Here is a 22,331-nt window from a genome sequence, read left to right as displayed (position 1 = left end):
AATAAAAAACATGCATTTTCAATTTATACTTTGCTTTATACTTCAGTTAGATTCAGCATCTATAAAACTAAGCGCTCTAATATAAAATAATTTATAACAATTTGTAATTAAAACATCTGCCACATTGTTTCACACTAATTTTGTCAGAACAATAGTAGATTTGGACCCACTTACTTTATTTGGTCATAAAAGATCCATTACCCCAAAACTATTTCAAAATATCAGATTTTTTTGGAAATCTGTTTATAATTGTCCTCATTACTGGAAAGAAAAACTCAAATTTGCCTCCTTAGGATATCCAATTTTGATACCATGATCTCCCACAAACAACAATATGACAACAAAAAGTTGGTCTGGTTTAGTATTGCAGTCTTAATATTTTTATCTTCCCTGGAATTTTCTGATCAGCGCCACCACTACTAAAAGGTCCATAAATTTGTTTTTCTGCTCTGCTAGATAAGTAAAGATTTTTATCAATCTCCGGGGTTTATTTACCAACAGGTTGCTAAATGGATTACGTAAAAATGGGTTATAATCACAAGAAAAAAATCGGAATACAGCTACGCAGAGCTGGAGAATTGCTCAATTGCTGTTGGAGTCTTCAACAACAGTCTAAAAATACTGAGAACCATTTAAATGTTTTCTTAAAAATTATAATTAATAATTTTTTGGTTTACAAATTTAAATTCTTTTACAAAGTCATTAAGATAAGAAAAGCAGACGATGCCAGATCGTCCCATCTCAGTACTTAAGAAAAGTGAAGGTGGACTCCACTGTTTAACTTCCAGGTTGTTCCCCAAGGGACAACCATGGTTCTTTGATACATTACAGCTTTTCATCTCCATGCTTAAAAGAGAATGACATACTAATAGAAACATTTTGTGTCTATTTTGAGGCACAAATGATAATCACTCAACATTCTAGATTTTCAAAAACAGCAAGATTAATCTAACAGATAAAGCTTTGAGTATAAATGATTAAAAAATAACAAATGTATTAATTTTATTTAATTGCAGAAATGTTTAGACATTTACAAAGCACCATGGAGTATATTTCAAGCAGTGTCAGCCACAATTTTAGGCAGCAGCAGCCAAGGATGTGTCAGTACTCTGATAGGCCCACAGCAATGACGATGACAGGATAATCCTATTTTAGATTGAGAAACTTATTTTCAACCGACCTCACCTGGTTTCAACAAACATTCTGTCTTTAATCAGTAGGACATAAAAAATACAGGTATTGATCTTGTGTGTTGGAAAGAACTGCAGATGCTGGTTTAAATCGAAGGGAGGCACAAAATGCTGGAGTAACTCAGCAAGACAGGCAGCATCGCTGGAGAGAAGGAATGGGTGAAGTTTCGGGTCAAGACCCTTCTTCAGTCTGAAACGTCACCCATTCCTTCTCTCCAGAGATGCTGCCTGTCCCACTGAGTTACTCCAGCATTTTGTATCTACCAGGTATTGATCTTGTTCATTATTTTATCACTAACTGATTACTTCTAATGTTCCCCATCAATGCAAAATTGCAAAGCTTTTGGAAGCAATTCAAAATTTAACAACGTAAGTGAAAATATATTATAAGGGGAACTTGAAAGGTTGTTACCAATGCATGTCAAAGTCCTAGTGTCTGAGATAAGATTTATACATTAAGAAAATCTAGTAGAAATTGTCAGCTGGTAATTATAATCCATCCAAATTCTAATATATCCGAGTAGCTTACTTAATGTCATAGGTCTGCTAAGAGTCAGCCATGTTGGAGTGCATCTGATATCACTATTCCATAATGGCATTAACACCCATTTATATTTTTACTTTACAATGTCCAGAACAGTTTTTTCATTTTGGAAGCTAAATTCAAATCCTCAAGTAATCAGTGAGATTTGAACTGGAGTTCTCCGGATAATCAAGCCATACTAATGGATTACTTGCCTAATAGGATAACCACTGTGATGTTATGCCTCCTCCTTGTTTGTTAGCTCTGCAAGTTCATCAAGTGTTTTTTGAGGGTGGGATAATGGTGAGGTGGTTGGAACAATAATAGCTGCTCCTTTCAGTTCCATGTTGATATTTCTACTCTTGCAGCCAGAGGATTAAAAAACATCAGAACTCTTTTGTGCCTTTTAAAAATAAGCATGCCTGGCTTCAAAATAGTTCAAATAAATAATCGCACGCTAAACATTTATCCACAGTACCTCCTGATAGACCTCTTTGGATTTCACAGCTGCAATAATCTGCTCCTTCGTGTACGGATAAATGACCGAACGGTATTGAGTGCCAACATCATTTCCTTGTCGCATACCTACACATCAAAAACAAAGGTTGATACATTTTACAGGCTACGATGTGTAATAAATCTTTCGCAGTTAATAATAAATGCTTGGTGAATAGAATGCAACAATTAATAAAGCATGGTTATTGTTGAGTGTACTTGATTGAAGCAGTACTGTTAATTATGAAATATTAATCAAAAGCATGGATTCCTGGTGCTTACTGACATTAAATGTTAATTTACAAGTTAGAGAAATCTTTGACAATCTAAAAATATATATTTTTAATACAAATTGAATAGGGAGAGGAATGATTATTATTTTACAGCAATTAGTGACTTGTTCACAAAATTTTATTTGCAGTGAACACGCCATTCAAAAGTATAGACTCCCCCATTCATTTGAACAACTGATTAACTGTGAATCAAATAGCAATTTACTAGCCTATTCTTCACTAAAATTGGAATTGTAAGACCCGTAAGTATAGTTTGGATCATTATACTTTCCTTGATGAGGCTACATATAAGCATGTGGCTCATCCAAGCATAAGCTCAGCCAATTTATTTCAGGCTCATTTCTTCTTTCCTAAAGTGCCCAAGGATACAAAATTGATGTGTTTTAAAAAATCATCTGGATTGTGATTTAATATAATTCCGTAATTTTACCTTCGAACAATTCACTTTTATTCTATCACTTTTTTTCAATATAAAGAGTATTGTAGCAAGATTTGATAACTGTATTAGAAATCTACTGGGACCGCAATAGGTTTACAATATGGTAACCACTTGTAAAGGATAAGGTTATTTGGTCTGCCCTTCACAGATTAGAAACACCAATTTCACATTGTTCATCACCCCACATTAGGAAGGCAAAATAAAGCACATTGCAGACGCCTATCAACTCCCAGTGGACATTGTCTCTTGAAAGCACTGCTAATACCTTTGAGTTGAGCAATAGCAATATTTTTCTGGTTCAATTGACTCTGCTTGACAAAGAATCTCTGCCTGTCCTTTTTTTTTGCCTTCTTGTTGTTTGGACCAGGCGTGGTTTCAAGGGTCATTTGAAACATGTTACTGAAACACTAATTACCACACCACTAATTAGGAGTATAATGAGGAGCTGGTCTATTCGTTACTCTACCTTGTGTTGGGTCATGGCTCTCCCAGAAGACCTTGAGCAATTTTTCAAAGCAGATTTTGGCTGGTTGGTACACAACTCGCACTACCTCTGCGTGGCCAGTCATCCCTATAGAAGGACAATACAGTATTTTACTGCAATCATAAATGAAAGGTTCCAGCAGTGTAGAACTGATATCTTTAAAACACAAATGGTTTTTTTGAAATAGCAATTTCTTATTTTATTTAAAATGAAACAGTTTGTTAAATTTTAAATGCTTATATCAATCATTTATTGGACCGACTTAAACATGCTACAAATGATCTCCCATGAATAATTCTGAAGTTTAGTCCCTAGCAACAACAATGAAATGAAAACCTTATTTTTGGTATATTATTTTGTTTCCAACTAGATGGGGAAAAATATCTTCTAACAATAATGCAACAATCTGCACAAATGCTCACTTTCAGTGCTAGTACCTGTATGTGGGAGGACTGCCAACAATATAATCCATTATTTACTCAGTATCTATTTCTCATAGAAAACACTCCCATGCTCAGTGGATTAGCATAATTAAGCACTAAGAGACGGTGCTAGTTCACTTTTGCAGAGAAAATGGCTGAGAACAGAATCAAATAGAAATCGGCATTTAACTATCGGCATTTAACTATTTCAACAATAGTTTTAGTCACTAAAGCTTCTGAGGTATAAACACTGGTTTACTCTTTATTCAACAATTTTACACTTTAAAATTTTGGGGGAAAAAAACTGTTAAGACAGTGCTCTTACAATATTCCATAACTTACATGGTGAGGTCTGATCAAGATTAATATGCATTTCTCTACAAATTGCAAATGAGTTTATAAAGTATTTGGCAGTTACTAACATGACAAATTTCACACTGTTTGCACTGACCATCTCTCCATGCCTTGGACCGAAAATATTTAAATATGTACCAGTCCATGCGTATATTCACACTATTACACTGGAATTTCTTTATTAGGCAAAGTGAATGAAGGAGGCAGGTGCAAAGTAGGTGATATTGATACAGGATGTTGGAAACTGCTCAGGAATTCTAAAATTACAAATGAAATTTTGTAACAGTTTCCAACATCCTGAATCAATATCACCTAAACTGAAGCCAACATCAAACTGCTTATCAGGAGATTTTACCAACAGCTTGTGTTCCATTAAGTGCTTTACACCTTTTACATGATCTGTTTTAATTTGAAATAAATCTTAAATCAGAGTTACAGTGAAAATGGAACTTTCCATTGACATTAACTCCATTCTTGCTGAAAGTGCCATTTGGTGGTGTTCCCAGCTTCCTATCTGAGGAAGATAGCAGATTGAATCTGTGGCTGTGAAGAGTGGACGCGGGTTGCTGTTTACAAATTTGCAAAGGCAGCATGGAGTGAATTAAAGAAACATAGTAAATTGCAATTATGATGAACTCATGCCAATTTAACAAAATGTACAACAAAGCATGCAACATGTTTCACATTTTTTAATACTTCACAAAGTACTCCTGGAGAACAAATTTAAAGCCTACTTCTCTGCAGGAACCAACTGTGAGAGAAAAATGGCATCTTGTCTACTGGTGAATAATCCTCCTCTAACTTTTTATCTTGACCAGGAATACCCAGCTGCAGGGCTCTTCTTGCATATCAAAGTCACCCCTCAGTTTGAGTGACGAGGCACAGGATTTGCATGTGATCAATGTTGATATTTTCTGCCACAAATAATCTCAGTGAAAGCTTATACAAGATTAAAAACTGCTAAGGGGCATAATCATTTAGTCAAAGGGTAACAATATATGCCACACCAATGCACCTTTGAAGAATTATGGTTCCCTAACATCATGCAAGGAACCAGACTATTCCTCGCTCAGAGGACACTTATATATGAAACATTTCACAAAATAGTTAACTATCACAAGTCAATGCACTGTAAATGGCACTTCACTGCAGTTCATGTGTAAAATATAGACAACGACCAGATGATTATACTTATCTACAACTGATTATCAAAGCAGCTCAATTTCATCTGACAATTCAAGGAGATTAAAAGAATAGTTGATACTATTATCATACTTCTAACTTTGGTTACTGATCCTCTAATTTTGGTCTTCAATAGCTCCAATGCCACAGCACTACAGATAACCAAGGTAAATAAGAAGAGAAAGGCATATTTTTCATTTTTCATTTATACCAAATCAGTTCATTTCAGCTTCTACATCATAACTTCAATGATGGTGATTATCTAAATATTTAATGGACAATATTTAACCCATACTCAATCGTATTACATCAACTATCTGATTACTGTCACATTGGTGTTTGTAGGAGTTTAGTGTGGAAATAAACTGCTGAATATCTTCCTGCAGTATCCGCATGAATGAAAGGCTAGATATAAAAGCCACTTATCATTTCTTCTTTCTGTTAAGTTTAACTTTTAACTTCAACCCAAGTTAAAGTTAACTTGTGGATGATCAGCCATGATCACAATGAATGGCGGTGCTGGCTTGAAGGGCCAAATAGCCTCCTCCTATACCTATTTTCTATGTTTCTATGTTTAACCAAATGGTGAAATAGAGAAAAAGAACTGTCGATAATGAATTTAAATGCTTTTCCTTCTAACTTTTTTAGATAAGTGAATTGAAAATGATCTATCAACTGTCCCCTGGCCTGTCCAGCTAGAATGCATCACAACAGCTTTTTTTCTTGTGATTCCCACTCTCCCTTAGTCAAGTCTTCCCTTGTTGTGCATTTTCCAACCGTGTTTTTGCATTTGATGATACATTTAGGTACCCTGTGCAGCCCACAAGCTGAGTACTGAGGAGCTGTGATCTCCTCTCTTCACTTCCCAGCTTAAGTCACTAATCGTAAATGCCCTACCTCTTAAGATTGATTGTACGAGAAGCGAAACATGTGTGCTCTAATTTTGAGTTTTGTTAAATAAAGGTTTAAATAATGAAATAACAAAAGCAAACAAAAACTGCCTTTTAAAATGTTCAAGTTCTTTGTTGCATTTCTAAACTTTATATTTAAACTGGATTTTCAAGCTGAATTTACATTAGCAGCAAGCAGCAATTCATGCTCTGCAAATACAAAATTACAATCTCTGATATTTATATCTAACGTGCTTTTCTATATGGATTTAGCCTGCCCGTTGTGAATTTTTTTTATAAATAGCAGCTTGATACCCAAAGAACAATTAAGCAATTCCATGTGCCATCTATTCCAATGCCTTGTGGACAAAGTGTGAACATTTGGGTCAATGCAGGATGAGGGCTCTACAACAACATATTTAAGGTAGATAACTTGTTCATAGTTAATTTGATTTGAAAGGAGGAATGATAGAATACTTTTTAAAAAGTTGAAAATACACAAAAGTTGTCAATATAAAAGCTTTTTCTGAGTGGTTTGATCTTTGTCTCTTTAACTGTCATATTTTATCAGGGATGTTCAAATAGAACATGTGTGCAGTTTAGACTCTTTCCCAGCAATAAAAATGACATATTGTTGGGAACTGATAATGCAGCCCAAGTTATAACCAGCTTGTGCCCTACTGGATTTTCAATCCAAGTTATCCAGTGGAATAAAAAAATCCACATTTGATGTTGTTTCTTAAGGTTCAGATCCTTGACACTGATTTTTTTTGTTTTGAAGCTATAGCCTAGCTTTTCACTATGGAATGTATATCAAAGATATCACTAATTAATTAAAGCAGTTAGGAATGACACGAGATTCAGAATTTGGGATTATAATATTAACATATATTATTTTCACTTGAGACTTTCCAGTATACTTTTGATGATGGGTTGTGAAGGACTTCACTGTCTCGAGTAAAAGGAATAATTCCTGATTTATCATAGACCCGCATGTAGGAAACCATCCAAACCATCAATACTTTCTTTGACCTCACATTTTATTAAGCTATATTCAAATGAAAGTCAATAAAGTCTACAAGACTCTTCAGTTTCTATTAAAGGTTGAAAGCATCAAATTTGTATTCAAAAGACTGAAAATGTTTTCAATTTTCACTCTTTGTGGAATAATAGCCAGTAATTCTTCAGTGATTCTGGCATTAGCGAGTCCCTGCCCGTCAATTTCATTTGATTTTAAATAATGCCATTAACCAAAGTAACAATACAGACAATACCAAGCAAGAGAAAGCATATTTATGGCCTTGTGCTTGTCTGTCAGGAATAAAAGCAGCTGTTGTGTTCACATATTGTCTGTGTGCTGTTGTCTTGAATGATTTGTATTCTTTCAGATGATCATTTGTCGTAAAGCACTCAGGTGGTAAAGCAATCAACCATAAGACAGTCCATAGGATATTTAAAAAAATTGCATGATGGATAGTCCTCCATCATGGCCAGGATTCAGCTGCCGTGAAGGCAAATCAGAAGCATCCTGCCTATAGAGTGTTAATTTTAAAAATCTTGCGACTATCTCAAAGATAACAGAGAATCACATTTCAGATAATTGTACCAGATCTGGTCAAGGGACTAACGCTCTTTACACTCTTCCTTAAACTGCCTGGTTTGCACCTTAATCTTATAAAATGATTAACTAGCATGAAAGCCCAGTCCATATGCTGCCCAAGTTACTTATACCATAAAAATACAAACCAAAAGCAGATTCTTCTTTTTTGTAAACCTTGAACATTTGTGTGAGCACTTGATTACACATAGTGTGGGATGATGTTGAACAACATGCAGATTGCATACTGTTTTTTTAAGTTTGCATTTGCACAATTGTTTCCAGAGTTTAACCTGATCAAAATGTGGACAGAAATCATAAATTGCAAACACTTGTTTATTCCTAATTTCACTTTAATGTAGTATATTTACTTAAGTAGCAAGAAAAGTTCTCCCAATTATTTAATGTACAAATGCATTCTCTATTCCTACACTGAATCACAGAGATTAATTTTGCATGTTCTGCTTGGTAGGAACAGGGCAGCATTAGCCCCAAAATTACACAATGAAACTCACTGGCTTTCAGTGTAGGGCTCCTACTGCAGCCTGGTCCCTACTTGAATTAAATACGTTAACGTTATTTTGTAAAATAAGCATAATCTTACAACGTACTCACAATATGCAGTAATTTAAGAAAATTGTTGAGGCTTGGGCTACAATGAGCAAAAAGAGTCAATCACCTGATGCCAAGGTTTCATGAACAGCTAGTCGGAATCCATAGTCTGTAAGATTTCAGGATATGCGAATTATAAATTTTCGTAGGTAGCGATCAAGTAATATTCATTCAACCCATTGGTCCTTGACACAAAGGCCTATCCTTAAAGCAATTATAACAGCATGCTCCAAAACAAGGCAGGCTTCCGTTTTTTTTACCTGATATTTAGTAAAAATGGTTCTTCTCGCCCCCTTACATCTACATCATCTCTATGACATTCGATCAAGGTAGTCTCTACAGAGATGCTGTTGGATCTCCTGCCCCATCCCAAATAGTGTGTATTATTCAAATGTTAGTACAGTATTTTCAGCTCAATGATGAAAAGTAAATGGAATGCAGTTGTCAAAATGACACTTGTCTCTTATCCAGATTAGAAGGTGAAAGTGGCATGTCTTCACCCAAAATGGAAAACAACCCACATTTAAATTTAGAACAAATGTTACTTCAAATTCAGATTTGCTCCACATTAGCAGACTGATTATGTAACACTTGGGTTCATATTAAGTATTCTCCTACATGAGCAATCTCCCATTCAACTACAGGATTGAATCAACTTCTAATATCAGACTACCTTTATACAGTTAACCCTCAATTTTTTATTTCTTTAAATCCTATTATCATTTGAATTTGCACGGTATTTTACCAAGACCAATTATCTTAGCTCTAAAAAGGCTAAGAGAAGGATTTCTTAAGCCCAGATACATTCACTTCACCATTAATGGTCATCCCTCTGTTGTAAAATCACTGATGATTTCACAACATACTGTTCCTGAGTTCAAAATTTAACATAGAAATGAGCTGGGGCCCATCCAATACACAGTCGAATACTGTAATCCCATACCTAACATTTTTTCCAATAGACTTGCAATGATTTCCTTTTTGAGCGTATATTCAATTTCCTTTTGAAAATTACTATTCTTTCAGTTATTGATTTACTGATCATGTTTGATTTAAGGCAAACCATGGCTGTGGAGAGCTTCCTCAACTATTGGCTCAAGTTCCTTCCCAACTCACCTGGTAGGTCCCAAAATGTTACATAAACATGCCTCAAGATGAACTTGGAACAAGGTAATGTACAATTGAAGCATAATTTCCATGGTTTTGAATAACAACCTTTTGTAGGAAAAGCCAGCATTTTAATAATGTTTTTTTTTAATGTATTTCCACACAGTATCCAGTTTTTACTGATTTGCATCTAGAACTAATTCCATATCCTTCACTACAGCTCCTAGTCCATCACCATTCCAACAATGAATTGAATACGTATTGTCTGTTGTCTTCTGGATCAATATCATAGTCAACACCATTATGGGAGCATTGGTGCTGTAAGGACTTCAGAAGTTCAAGGAAATACTCATGACCACCTTCAAAAGATGAACAATTGATACAATCTTGTCAAACTTGACTATGAGAAGGATAACCAAAAATGAGATAGGAACAACCTTGCTCGCATCACTCAGAGCACAAGGAAATATATGTATTTTATAAATAGGATGGTGATAATGGCTTTCATGCAGAAATGTATCTTCTAAGATCTCAAATAAACAAGGCCTTTTGGTTGAGGCACTTAATGGCTGTGTGTAGTTGAGGAACCACAGACCAGCTTGATCACACAGTGCAGAAATGTAGTGTCCTATGTAGAATCAATCTTTTTTGGATGAAACTAAATCAACTCCACTTGAACTTTCCAAATTATTAAGTCTACAAATGATTGAGCTGTATGTCTCAATGCCAAGAAGAAAAAAAGTGTTTGCCTGCACCTTCAACATTTCAAGTGTCTTTGACTAGCCTATGTTAAATATCGTTGTGAAAAGTACTAGAGGAATATTTATGTGAGAAATATGTTGAAATGTATTGTTTAATTTTTTAATGCCAAATCATAGTGTACACACCTTGTACACTAGTACTCTAAGTGAATTGAACACTAGTAATGACTACATGGGAGAGGCACAGAGAGAGAGAGAGGGAGAGGGAGGGGGAAAAAGGGAGAGGGGGAAAGGGAGAGGGGGAAAGGGAGAGGGGGAAAGGGAGAGGGGGAAAGGGAGAGAGGGAAAGGGAGAGAGGGAAAGGGAGAGAGGAGAAGGGAGAGAGGGAAAGGCAGAGAGGGGGAGGCAGGGAGGTGGAGGCAGGGAGGGGGTGGAAGGGAAGGGGAGGAAGGGAGGGGAGGAAGGGAGGGGGAGGAAGGGAGGGGGAGGAAGGGAGGGGGAGGAAGGTAGGGGGAGAAGGGAGGGTGAGGCAGGGGGACAGACAGACGGACAGACAGACAGGGAGGCAGGCAGGCAGGCAGACAGAATGGAGCTGAAAGAGAATTTCCAGGGAAACAGCAACAAGGTGGGTGTTCAGTGGGGTGGTTTTGGAATTTATTCTTGATCTGAATGCCACTGGTAACACCAGCATGTATTTGTACTAACCATAAGATGGTGCTGGGGAACTGCTGTAATACCTCTGGTGGAGAATGCTCACAGAAAGCATTTGGGAGCATTTCACCACCAAATGCATTACAGCATTTCCATGATTTGGTACCAGCAGTAATGAAAGAATGGCAGTATTTTTTTAAATCAGATTGGTATCTGATTTGGAAGGAGACCTGCAGGGGGTGATATTCCCATGATTTTGCTGCCCATGTCCTTTTTGGTGGTAAAGTTCATGTGTTTGGGAGGTGCTGTTAGTAACTCCAGTGCCTTTAGTCGATGGTTCTCACTGCAGCCATTGTACACCAGTTGTGCCAGGAATTAACGTTTAGAGAACTGGATGGTCTACCAATCAAGCAGGCTACCTTGTGCCAGATGTTACTAACTTCATGAACACTGGTAGAGTTGCACACATTGTGTTAGTGTACAGTATTACTTTATGTTACTGACTTATTGTATATTGGGGAAAGACCATGAGATGTTACCCACAGTAGGAAACCCAGCTTCTGACCAGGGTGTTGGTTGTGGAAGACTTAGTGATGACAATGTAATTGAACGTCACTGTCAGATGGCTAGACTCTCATTGTTGAGGAAGGTAATTATTTCATACTTTTATGGCATGAATGTTACTTGCCACTTTTCAGACAATACCTTTATATTGGTCAGAGCGTACTGCAGAGCGAGAGCCCTTGCTGAACCAGGGTGAATCCAGAGTCGAGTGTATTAATAGAGAGAGGAATACTTCAGCCTATAGGCAGTGCACATTTCTGCTGCTGCAAATGATTAGCAGCATCTCACGGATGCCCACCATTGAGCTGTTTTGAATCTATCCCACCCAGTACAATTGAATTTCCACACAACATGGCGAAACGTGTTTTTGATAGAAACCCTGGACTTTGTCTCCATGAAGACTGTGTAGTGATTACCGCCACCAATGTTATCATGAGCTGATGTATCTGTTACAGTTAAACATAGAAAACATAGACATAGAAAACATAGAAAATAGGTGCAGGAGAAGGACATTCAGCCCTTCGAGCCAGCACCCCCATTCATTGTGATCATAGCTGATCATCCACAATCAGTAACCTGTGCCCAACTTCTCCCCATATCCCTTGATTCCACTAGCCCCCAGAGCTCTACCTAACTCTCTTAAATTCATCCAGTGATTTGGCTTCCACTGCCCTATGTGGCAGAGAATTCCACAAATTCACAACTCTCTGGGTGAAAAAGTTCCTTCTCACCTCAGTTTTAAATGGCCTCCCCTTTATTCTAAGGCTGTGGCCCCTGGTTCTGGACTCCCCCAACATTGGGAACATTTTTCCTGCATCTAGCTTGTCCAGTCCTTGTATAATTTTATATGTCTCTATAAGATCCCCTCTCATCCTTCTAAACTCCAGTGAATACAAACCTAGTCTTTTCAATCTTTCCTCATATGACAGTTCCGCCATCCCAGGGATCAATCTCGTGAACCTATGCTGTCCCGCCTCAATTATCCTCTCGTTATGAAGGCCAACATGCCATTAGCTTTCTTCACTGCCTGCTGTACCTGCATGCCAACTTTCAGTGACTGGTGTACAAGGACACCCAGGTCTCGCTGCACTTCCCCCTTACCTAACCTGATACCATTGAGATAATAATCTGCCCGGTTGTTTTTGCCGCCAAAGTGGATAACCTCATATTTATCTACATTATACTGCATCTGCCATGCATCTGCCCACTCACTCAACCTGTCCAGGTCACCCTGCAACCTCCTAGCATCCGCTTCGCAGTTCACATTGCCACCCAGCTTTGTGTCATCTGCAAACTTGCTAGTGTTACTTCTAATTCCTTCATTCAAATCATTAATATATATGGTAAATAGTTGTGGCCCCAACACCAGCACTCCACTCGCCACTGCCTGCCATTCTGAAAAGGACCTGTTTACTCCTACTCTTTGCTTTCTGTCTGCCAACCAATTCTCTATCCATGTCAACACCCTACCCCCATTACCATGTGCACTAATTTTGCTCACCAATCTCCCGTGTGGAACCTTGTCAAAGGCTTTCTGAAAGTCTAGATACACTACATCCACTGGCTCCCCTTCATCCATTTTACTTGTCACATCCTCAAAAAATTCCAGAAGATTAGTCAAGCATGATTTCCCTTGACTTGGACTTATCCTTTTACTGCTATCCAAATGCACCGTTATTACCTCTTTAATAATCGACTCCAGCATCTTCCCCACCACTGATGCCAGACTAACTGGTCTGTAATTCCCCGTTTTCTCTCTCGCTCCTTTCTTGAAAAGTGGGATAACATTAGCTATCCTCCAATCCACAGGAACTGATCCTGAAAGTATTGAACATTGGAAAATGATCACCAATGCGTCCACTATTTCTAGAGCCACCTCCCTGATTACCCTGGGATGCACACCATCAGGCCCTGGGGATTTATCAACCTTCAGTCCCATCAGTCTACCCAATACTATTTCTCGCCTAATGCAAATTTCTTTCAGTTCCTCTATCCCCCTAGATCCTCTTGTCCTCTATTGCATCTGGGAGATTGTTTGTGTCTTCCTTAGTGAAGGCAGATCTGCTGAGAATGAGGTCAAATAAGGTTATTCCTCATTTTGGTTCACTCACTATCAGCAGGGTCAGTTGGGCATCAGAACTTAACCAGCTCCGTCCATTGTGGTATGACCATGCCACCTTAGGTATTGGACACAGATGCCACCCACTCTGCATTCTTGCTACTTTCAGTATCTCTTCCAACAATTGTTTAGCATGAAGAATAAGTGACTCTTCAACTGAGGGAGGACACTAGGTAGTAATCAGTAGGGGGCTCTGTTGCTCACTTTTAACCTGATGCCATGAGACTATTATTCCTGGAGTACATTTTGCTGACTCCTAGGGGTTTGTTATATCACAATGCTGTTGCCACCATGCTCCCATGGTGGATTTGTCCTATCAAGAGAAGGGCAGGCATAATACAGTGGACTATTATGTTTTAAAGTTCCAATAATTAGTGAACAGAAGGACAGGTCTAAAACATTTCTGTCAGTGGCAGTCTTTTCTTTTGTAATGGATATAAGATTCAAGGACATTGTGATGGTTGATTGTTATGATGCATTCGGAACTGAAATCCAGGGCCACATTGGATTGAAGTTGGGGTCAGCTTCTTAGGTCTGAGTGTACTGAATTGGATACTACACAAGAACACACAAACAAACAAAATATATTAACACTTCTCACCCAAGAATATTTTTACACATCCACGTTTTGAATTACACTTCTGGGTTGGAATAACCTAAAATTAGCAAGAAGCGGCACTGATTGTAGCAATTTCTGCAGTTTCTAGATTGATCTTGATTGTACTGAACCTCCACATGACTCAAATGAAGCCACTAGTACAAGAGAAACACAGCCTTGACAATAGAGGGAATAGAATTATTGAGTACCTGAGGTTTGTAAACTGAAACCACCACCACTGGAAAAAATAGTTAGGAATTGATATAAATGTTTTCCAATGTAGTTTCCTCACAAAGAGTGTTACAGGGACCACCTGTCACCTACCAGCCCTCGTCTTCTCCATATGAGATGTAACCAAAATGATGTGAGCAGCCAAAAAAAAAAGAATTTTCTATTAGTGCCAGAGTTTGGATGTACTATCTTGGCAGTTGACGCCAATGTCCTGACTTAATTTCTATCTCTCTCGGGAATGATGGAACTGGGTAGTCACAAAGGAAACTATATAAGTAGATCTGGCACAGTTACTGGTGAAATTTAATGTGCGATTGTCAGACAGAGAGGATTCTACAACTGCTATTCAGCATTAATGCAATTTGCACAATCAAAAATAGAAATTCAGTGAATATGTGGCAACAAATTAATCCATACATGTAAATCACTGGGTGGCATTAAACTATGCATGTGCTGTTCATAAAGGCTGTTTCTCCCAGAGTTCCTTTGACTTTCTGTTGATACCTCAGTAATTTAGCAGTGTGATACAATGAGGTGAAAAAAATCTTTCTGCCGAAAACATAATTGCATCTAGGAAGCACTATTCTACATAGTCTCTCAGTTTTTACTTTGAAAATATGCAAACCGAAAACTGCAGCATTTATGTAATTAAAATACAGTGGATTTTGGTCACAAAAGTTAATAAAGCTTTAGTAAATGACAATTACCAATGTTACCTAGTTTCTAATGTCAGTCTCTGCCCTTGTAATATATTTTCGCAAAGAAATTGACTGGTTCTTCTTTAGTCATTTTATGTCTAAAATATGACTCTCCAGTAAAACAAAAAGTTCCAGTAAATTGCAACTTATTAAGTAGTTCAGAAGCAGCATAAAGACAAAACACCAGCCGAGAATAATAACAAAGTATATTCTCAAATGAATGAAATATTATTCTGTTATGAGCCAGTATATACAACAACAAATTCCACTGTAATTGCCACATCCTGCGCGCTAAGGCTGGGGCTGATCAAACCCATTGTCAAATTCCTTTGTATTGATGCTACCCACTGGCAATTCAACCCCCCTATATATTTACGTTTCATATGCTAAAATTTATCTTCTAGCAAATCTCTCTTGACATTCTTTTTTGAAACAAACTGTTTGGATAATGCTTCAAATGTACTCCTGTCATTTTGATACTTGAAATATTGAAAGGTGATTTAAATGTTGATTCCCAGAAAACGATGGTTTCGCAAACTGAAGTATCCTGATGCTAGTCAACTGTAGCACAAATTTATGCATTAAATACAAACGACCACTGATCTCTGTTTACGCATGCTTACTTAGGAGCAAGAACAATGAGCACGTGTGTTGCTAAAAGCGATTTTAAAAAATAATCGTGGATTAATAAACAAGAATCAAATGTGGCAAAATGCAGCATAGGCCTGGGTTGAGGAAAGGAATAGTAACTTGCAAAGATCACCAATGTCAGCATTAACTTAACTATAAAGCCCTGAGCAAAATATTTTCTTCAATCAAAAATTCAATTCGTGAAGATTTTCACAATGAATGTTCCTTCAGCAAAGATGTACAAAGGTATAAAGGGAAAGGATTCTGCTACCTCAAAACAACTGGTGTGTATCACTAAAAATAGGTATTATTGCTTTTAGGGAAATAAAAACTGTTTTACTAATCTCATCAATTTGGAAACATTTGTAGGATTAGAAAAGCGGATGAAATTATGTTCGGTTTTTATCATCTCCAATTCATAGAAATGAGGGCATCACAGCAGGAAGTGAGAAGCCTTATGGTGGTGTCATCTGTGAAGCTGTCTGTTCATAAAGTCATCCATCTCGCTACAGCAATAGTGCACGACATTAGATGCCATGCTGTGAAGCAGTGAAAAACATGCAGCATTGCACTTCAGTGAAAGCAGCCATCGCAGCATTTACTTCTAGATATAGATATTACCACAGTGTTAACCAGTGAAATCCATGATAGATTCTTTTCCATTTTTAAATAAATATTTTTAATCATTGCAGATTACACCTAAAGCTCAACACCAAAACATTCAATGGCAAGAATACAACAGGAGTAGTTAAATACAGCATATTTGAATAACATAAATGTTATACCATCAGTTCAAGGATTAAAAGCTTAAAATAAATACCACGAATAGCAATGCATTTGAAATTTCATTGTCACTGATTACAATTGTCCCTTTGAATCAGTCTACTGACAGGCACTCATTTTGATCTAAACAACTTCACATTCATTGAAATAAAAAAATATCCATTACTAAATTTCAAAGATATTTTATGACTTAATAGTTTAAACTTTTAAGAAATTATATTAAAATCTGATTCAAAGTAAAATGGTAAATATGAAATGGCTACATGTTCCTTGGTTGTTCTCAGTAGAGGAGAAGACAGGGAGAAAATGTAGGATGCTGCAAAGGGGAGGGGGAGGAGAAAGGATGGGGGAAGGGCAAACACAATTGTCTGCTGCTGCATTATATTAGCATTCTTCATTTAGAATTTTGTCAAAGTAGGTTTATAGGAGGGCGAAAAGCTACTCATTTGTGTGCGCTGCGTTACAAAATATATTTCAGCCCATCAGACTTGTGCTCAAGAAAAATCCTGTCTAATTCCACTCATTTCCCTCATTAATTTTTTCATATTCCTCAATGCGAAGTAACTATCTACCTAGGTTTTAAAGAATTCATGGGCTCTGCTAATAAACAAAATGAAGATCGAAGCTGGCCAGCAATTTTTGTGTGCTTATATTGTGGTCATTGGAGAGCACTTGGGTTTTGGGAAACTTGCATATCTTTTTTGTATTCTTTAAAAGGGCTGAATCTGTTTACTTTTCTTGTTATGGAGCACTTATGGCCTCTCATAATCATATTCATTATACTTTTGTCATCAAACTAAATGACAGATTTAAATAGAACAACAATAAGTCAAAACTACAAGTTACAAAATATACAAGAAAGATTCCTTATCACAGTAACACTGAATGAGCTATTATATTGGCTAGTTTCTAAAGCAATCGTCCGTAGAAACAAGCAATAAAGATATATAATCATAGAGCTATACAGCAGGGAAACATGCCTTTTGGCCCACTTTGTCCACATCAACGCTGACATTCTGAGCTAGTCCCATTTGCCTGCACTTGGCTCATATCCCTTGAAATATCTATCCATATATCTGTTCAAATGTCTTCTGAAATTTGGTATGTATCTGCTTCTACAACTTCCTCTGGCAGGCCGTTCCAGATATAGGTTGCTTTCTGAGTGAAAAAAGTTGCCTCTGAAGTCCCTCTTAAATCTCTCCTCTCTCACTTTAAACCTATCCCCTCTATTTTTTAAATCCTCTACCCTGGAAAAAAGACGGTGAGCATTCACTTTATCTATGCCCTTCATGATTTTGTATGCTTCAAAGTCATCCTTCAGCCTCCCACGCTCCAAAGAAAAAAGTACCAGTCTATCCAATCACGCTCTATAATGCAAGTTTGCAAGTCTTGGTAACATCCTGGTGAATCCTTTCTGCACCCTTTCCAACTTAGTGACCTCCTTTCTATAACTGGGCTACCAGAAGAGTACTCCAAATTTTGTCTCAGCAACAACTTGTATAGCTGCATCATGATGTCCGACTTTTGTATTCAATACCCATCCCAATTAAGGCAAGTGTGCCAAACGATCTTCTTCACCACCCTGTCTACCTGACTTTTAGGAAACCATCCAACCACGCACCTGTACTCCCCAATCACTCTGTTCTACAATACTAGAGCTTGACCAATTTCTGAGTAAGATCAGCCCTGGTTTGACATCCAAAATTTGGGATAGTCAAAATGGGAGGTCGTGCCTCACAAATTTGATTGAGTTTTTTTAGGATGTGACTAAAAAGGTCGATGAAGGCAGAGCTGTAGACATTGTATACATGGAGTTCGGTAACGCAATCGACAAGGTTCCGCATGGTAGGCTCTGGAAGGTTAGATCCCATGGTATTCAAGTAGAGATAGCTGAATGAATAGGAAATTGGCTTCATAGACAATAGACAATAGGTGCAGGAGGAGGCCATTCGGCCCTTCGAGCCAGCACCGCCATTCAATGTGATCATGGCTGATCATTCTCAATCAGTACCCCGTTCCTGCCTTCTCCCCATACCCCCTGGTAGGAAGGAAGCAGAGGGTGATGGTGGAAGGTTGCTTTTCAGACTGGAGGCCTGTAATTAGTTGTGTGCCTCAGGCTTCGGTACTGGGCTCATTGCTGTTTGTCATCTATATCTATGATTTGGATGACAATGTACAAGGCATGATTAACAAATTTGCAGATGACACAAAGTGGGTGGTTTTGTTGATAGTGAAGATGGTTGTCAAAAATTGCAACAGGATCTTGATCGGTTGGGCAGGTGTGCTGAGGACTGGTTGATGGAATTTAATAAAGAGAAATGTGAGGTGTTGCATTTCAGGAAGACTAACATGTGCAGGACCTACACAGTGAATGGTAGCACTCTGGGGAGTGTTGTAGAGAAGAGAGATCTAGGAGTTCAGGTACATAGTTCATTTAGCTTTGGTTAGCTCACAATATGAGCTATACGGATTCCATATGATCAAACCTTCCAGACGAGTTCACTTCCAGACTTAGCTCATCTAATTACCTTCTCATGTGCAATCTTACACTTCTTCTGCTCACGAGGGAATTCACTTGATCCCAACTACCTCAATCTGACATTTACCTCCTTTATCCTGACCTGATGAGAAGTTTTGAGAAGAGAATTTGATCAAATTTGTCAAAATGCTTCCATCCACCATTATTGTCAATGGATCATTTGGATACCCAAAGTCCACATCAACTCCATACAAGATCTATCCAAAGTCAGTGCCATAGACCTGCTCTCTCCATAAAATCCTGTTTCTTTCTATTGAGATCAGACATATGTAGAGCACAGTCTTATCAATGGCCTGGATAACTGAATCATAATCTCGGAAAAATTGTGTAAATCATGCACCAGGATACATCTGCATCTCCATAAAATCCTGTTTCTTTCTATTTAAACACAGGCTTTTGAAAATGTTAAAGATTTTGTAAACGTTAAAAGCTTTTATTCTTTGGCTCACTTTAAACTCAAAATTATTGCTGGTGCTCAGAAATGACAACGTACTTCTAGTCAGATGATTATTAGAAATCTGTCTTCAGTCACTAATGCTAAATGTATGCAGTGGTATCAGCTGCAAGTTGCATTCCTCTGTGTTCATTTGGTTTCATTAACCTCAATAGAATGGAATGTGTTTGGAGCAGTTTAATTGGTAGTCAATATTCACATAGCCATTTAGCTCTGGCAAACACAGATTAATTTTCTTCAGAGTACTTTATCATCAACACTTACTAAAGCAAAGAGTATATTATTCAATCGGAAATCAGATTCAAATGTTGGGAAAATAGGATAATAGCAGGTGGTTACCATTGAAGGTCCTGCTCAGCATATGTACAATGGGTTTAATCATTAAAATTTAATGTTTCTTTTCTCCGCTGTAATCCTAAAATAAAAATGATTCCCTACAGTGCACATCACCATTTTCCATATCTTGCTGAAGTTGCTGTAGAACAGTCATGAATGAGCAAATTTTGGCAGCATAAACATAAGTGTATTTATTCTAGTTAAGAAATTAAATACAAAGCGTAGGAGCCATTTGTGTTGGTGCTGGCTGCTTTAGCATATTATATTATTTTGTCTAGATATATTTTGCCCTATTATTTTGGACACTTGGGGGCTGTCGTTAGATGAATATATATATGGGCATAACGGACTGGGAGGAGCCAGAACAAGGTGGTATATCTGGAGACATAGGGACTGGGAAGAGTTAGACACGGGGAGCTAGGAGAGGATACAATTCTTACTAGCTTGCAACGAGAGCCGTGGGCAGAAGGGGAGAAGCCAGCTATGACTTGAATGCGAAATAAGTACAGCCTGGTATGTTCATCTTGTTTGTACGACTACTTCAATAAACAACCAATTAAACTGAAAATACATCTGGAAAATCTCTCTGTTGGGTTTGCGTCAAGATCAGTCCGGCTCCATGTGGAATAATGGCAATTACAAGAGAGTTTATTGGAAAAGACTGAAGTTGCCATTGCACAAAGAATAAAATCTCAGAACGTTTACAATGGTAACTCAAATTTCACTGTACCTTAATTGGTACATGTGACAATAAACTGACCGTGAAACCTTGAAGCACATGATAAGACATGTTCTGGAGGCCTCTGACTCTTGGCTCCAGTGAACCTTGATTTATATTCTAAAGGTGAACGATCCTGACATCAGACATGACGTTTATTTGTGCACAATTTTGAACTGAGTGCAGAAATGTTAGTTGCTTAAAAAGAAGTACATAAGTTTATGGACATGGTGACAAACAAAGAAACAGTTCGTTAAATTACTTTATCTGAACCATGCTGCAGGCAGTTGTGAAAAGAAACCCATAAAACTATGGAGATGCAGATGTATCCTGGTGCATGATTTACACAATTTTTCCGAGATTATGATTCAGTTATCCAGGCCATTGATAAGACTGTGCTCTACATATGTCTGATCTCATTTAAGGAAGGATGTTAATGTGTCGGTGAAATACCTGGTGAATTTCCTGTGCACCTGCTCCAATGCAATTGTATCCTTTCTATACTGTGGTAACCAGAATTGAATAATAATGCTCCTGTCATGGCCTAACCAATATTTTATATTGCTGTGCTACAACTTTCCTGCCCTTACAGTGCATTCAGAAAGTATTCAGACCTCTTCACTTTTTCCACATTTTGTTAGGTTACAGCCTTATTTTAAAATGGATTAAATTCTTTTTTTTATCATCAATCTACACACAATACCCCAAAATAAAAAGTGAAAACAGATGTCTAGAAATTTTTGCAAAGTAATTAAAAAGAAATAACTGAAATATCACATTTACCTGTATTCAGACCCTTTACTCAGTACTTTGTTGAGGCACCTTTGGCAGCGATTACAGACTCAAGTCTTCTTGGGTATGACGCGACAAGCTTAGCAGACCTGTATTTGGGTAATTCCTTCCATTCTTCTCTGCAGATCCTCTCATGTTCTGTCAGGTTGGATGGGGAGCGTCGATGCACAGCTATTTTCAGGTCCTTCCAGAGGTGTTTGATCGGGTTGAAGTCCGGGCTCTGGCTGGGCCACTCAAGGACATTCACAGACTTGTCACGAAGCCACCCCTGCGTTGTCTTGGGTGTGTGCTTAGGGTCATTGTCCTGTTGGAAGGTGAACCTCCGCCCCAGTCTGAGGTCCAGAACGCTCTGGAGCAGGTTTTCATCAAGGATCTCTCTGTACTTTGCTCTGTTTATCTTTCCCTCGATCCTGACGAGTCTCCCCGTTCCTGCTGCTGAAAAACATCCCCACAGCTTGATGCTGCCACCACCATGCTTCACCGTAGCTATGGTATTGGCCATGTGATGAGCGGTGCTGCTTGGCATTCAGGCCAAAGAGTTTAATCGGTTTCATTAGACCAGAGAATCTTGTTTCTCATGGTCTGAGAGTCCTTTAGGTGCCTTTTGGCAAACTCCAAGCGGGCTGTCATGTGCCTTTTACTGAGGAGTGGCTTCCGTCTGGCCACTCTACCATAAAGGCCTGATTATTGGAGTGCTGCAGATATAGTTGTCCTTCTGGAAGGTTCTCCCATATTCACAGAGGAACTCTGGAGCTCTGTCAGAATGACCATCGGGTTCTTGGTCACCTCCCTGACCAAGGCCCTTCTCCCCCGATTGCTCAGTTTGGCCAGGCGGCCAACTCCATGAAGAGTCCTGGTGGTTCCAAAGTTCTTCCATTAAATAATGACGGAGGCCACTGTGCTCTTCGGGACTTGCAATGCTGCAGAAA

General features: G+C 38.1%; 1 protein-coding gene across 8 annotated transcripts in view; it reads right to left on the bottom strand.

Annotated features, from left to right (window-relative positions):
* The window catches only part of msraa (methionine sulfoxide reductase Aa), a 269,008-nt gene that overhangs the window by 66,667 nt on the left and 180,010 nt on the right, over positions 1-22,331 (bottom strand). For all 8 annotated transcript variants that reach the window (XM_078399436.1, XM_078399432.1, XM_078399434.1 and 5 more), the window contains exons 4-5: positions 3,407-3,511; positions 2,192-2,298 (exon numbers count right to left, since the gene is read on the bottom strand). In XM_078399436.1, coding sequence (XP_078255562.1) covers positions 2,192-2,298; positions 3,407-3,511 — 212 coding nt within the window. The remainder of the gene's footprint in view (positions 1-2,191; positions 2,299-3,406; positions 3,512-22,331) is intronic.

Source organism: Rhinoraja longicauda, chromosome 5 (genome assembly GCF_053455715.1).
Source record: "Rhinoraja longicauda isolate Sanriku21f chromosome 5, sRhiLon1.1, whole genome shotgun sequence".
NCBI classification, from domain to species: Eukaryota; Metazoa; Chordata; class Chondrichthyes; order Rajiformes; family Arhynchobatidae; genus Rhinoraja; species Rhinoraja longicauda.
Note: the sequence above shows the minus strand (reverse complement) of the source record. Positions and strands in the feature narration are given on the sequence as shown.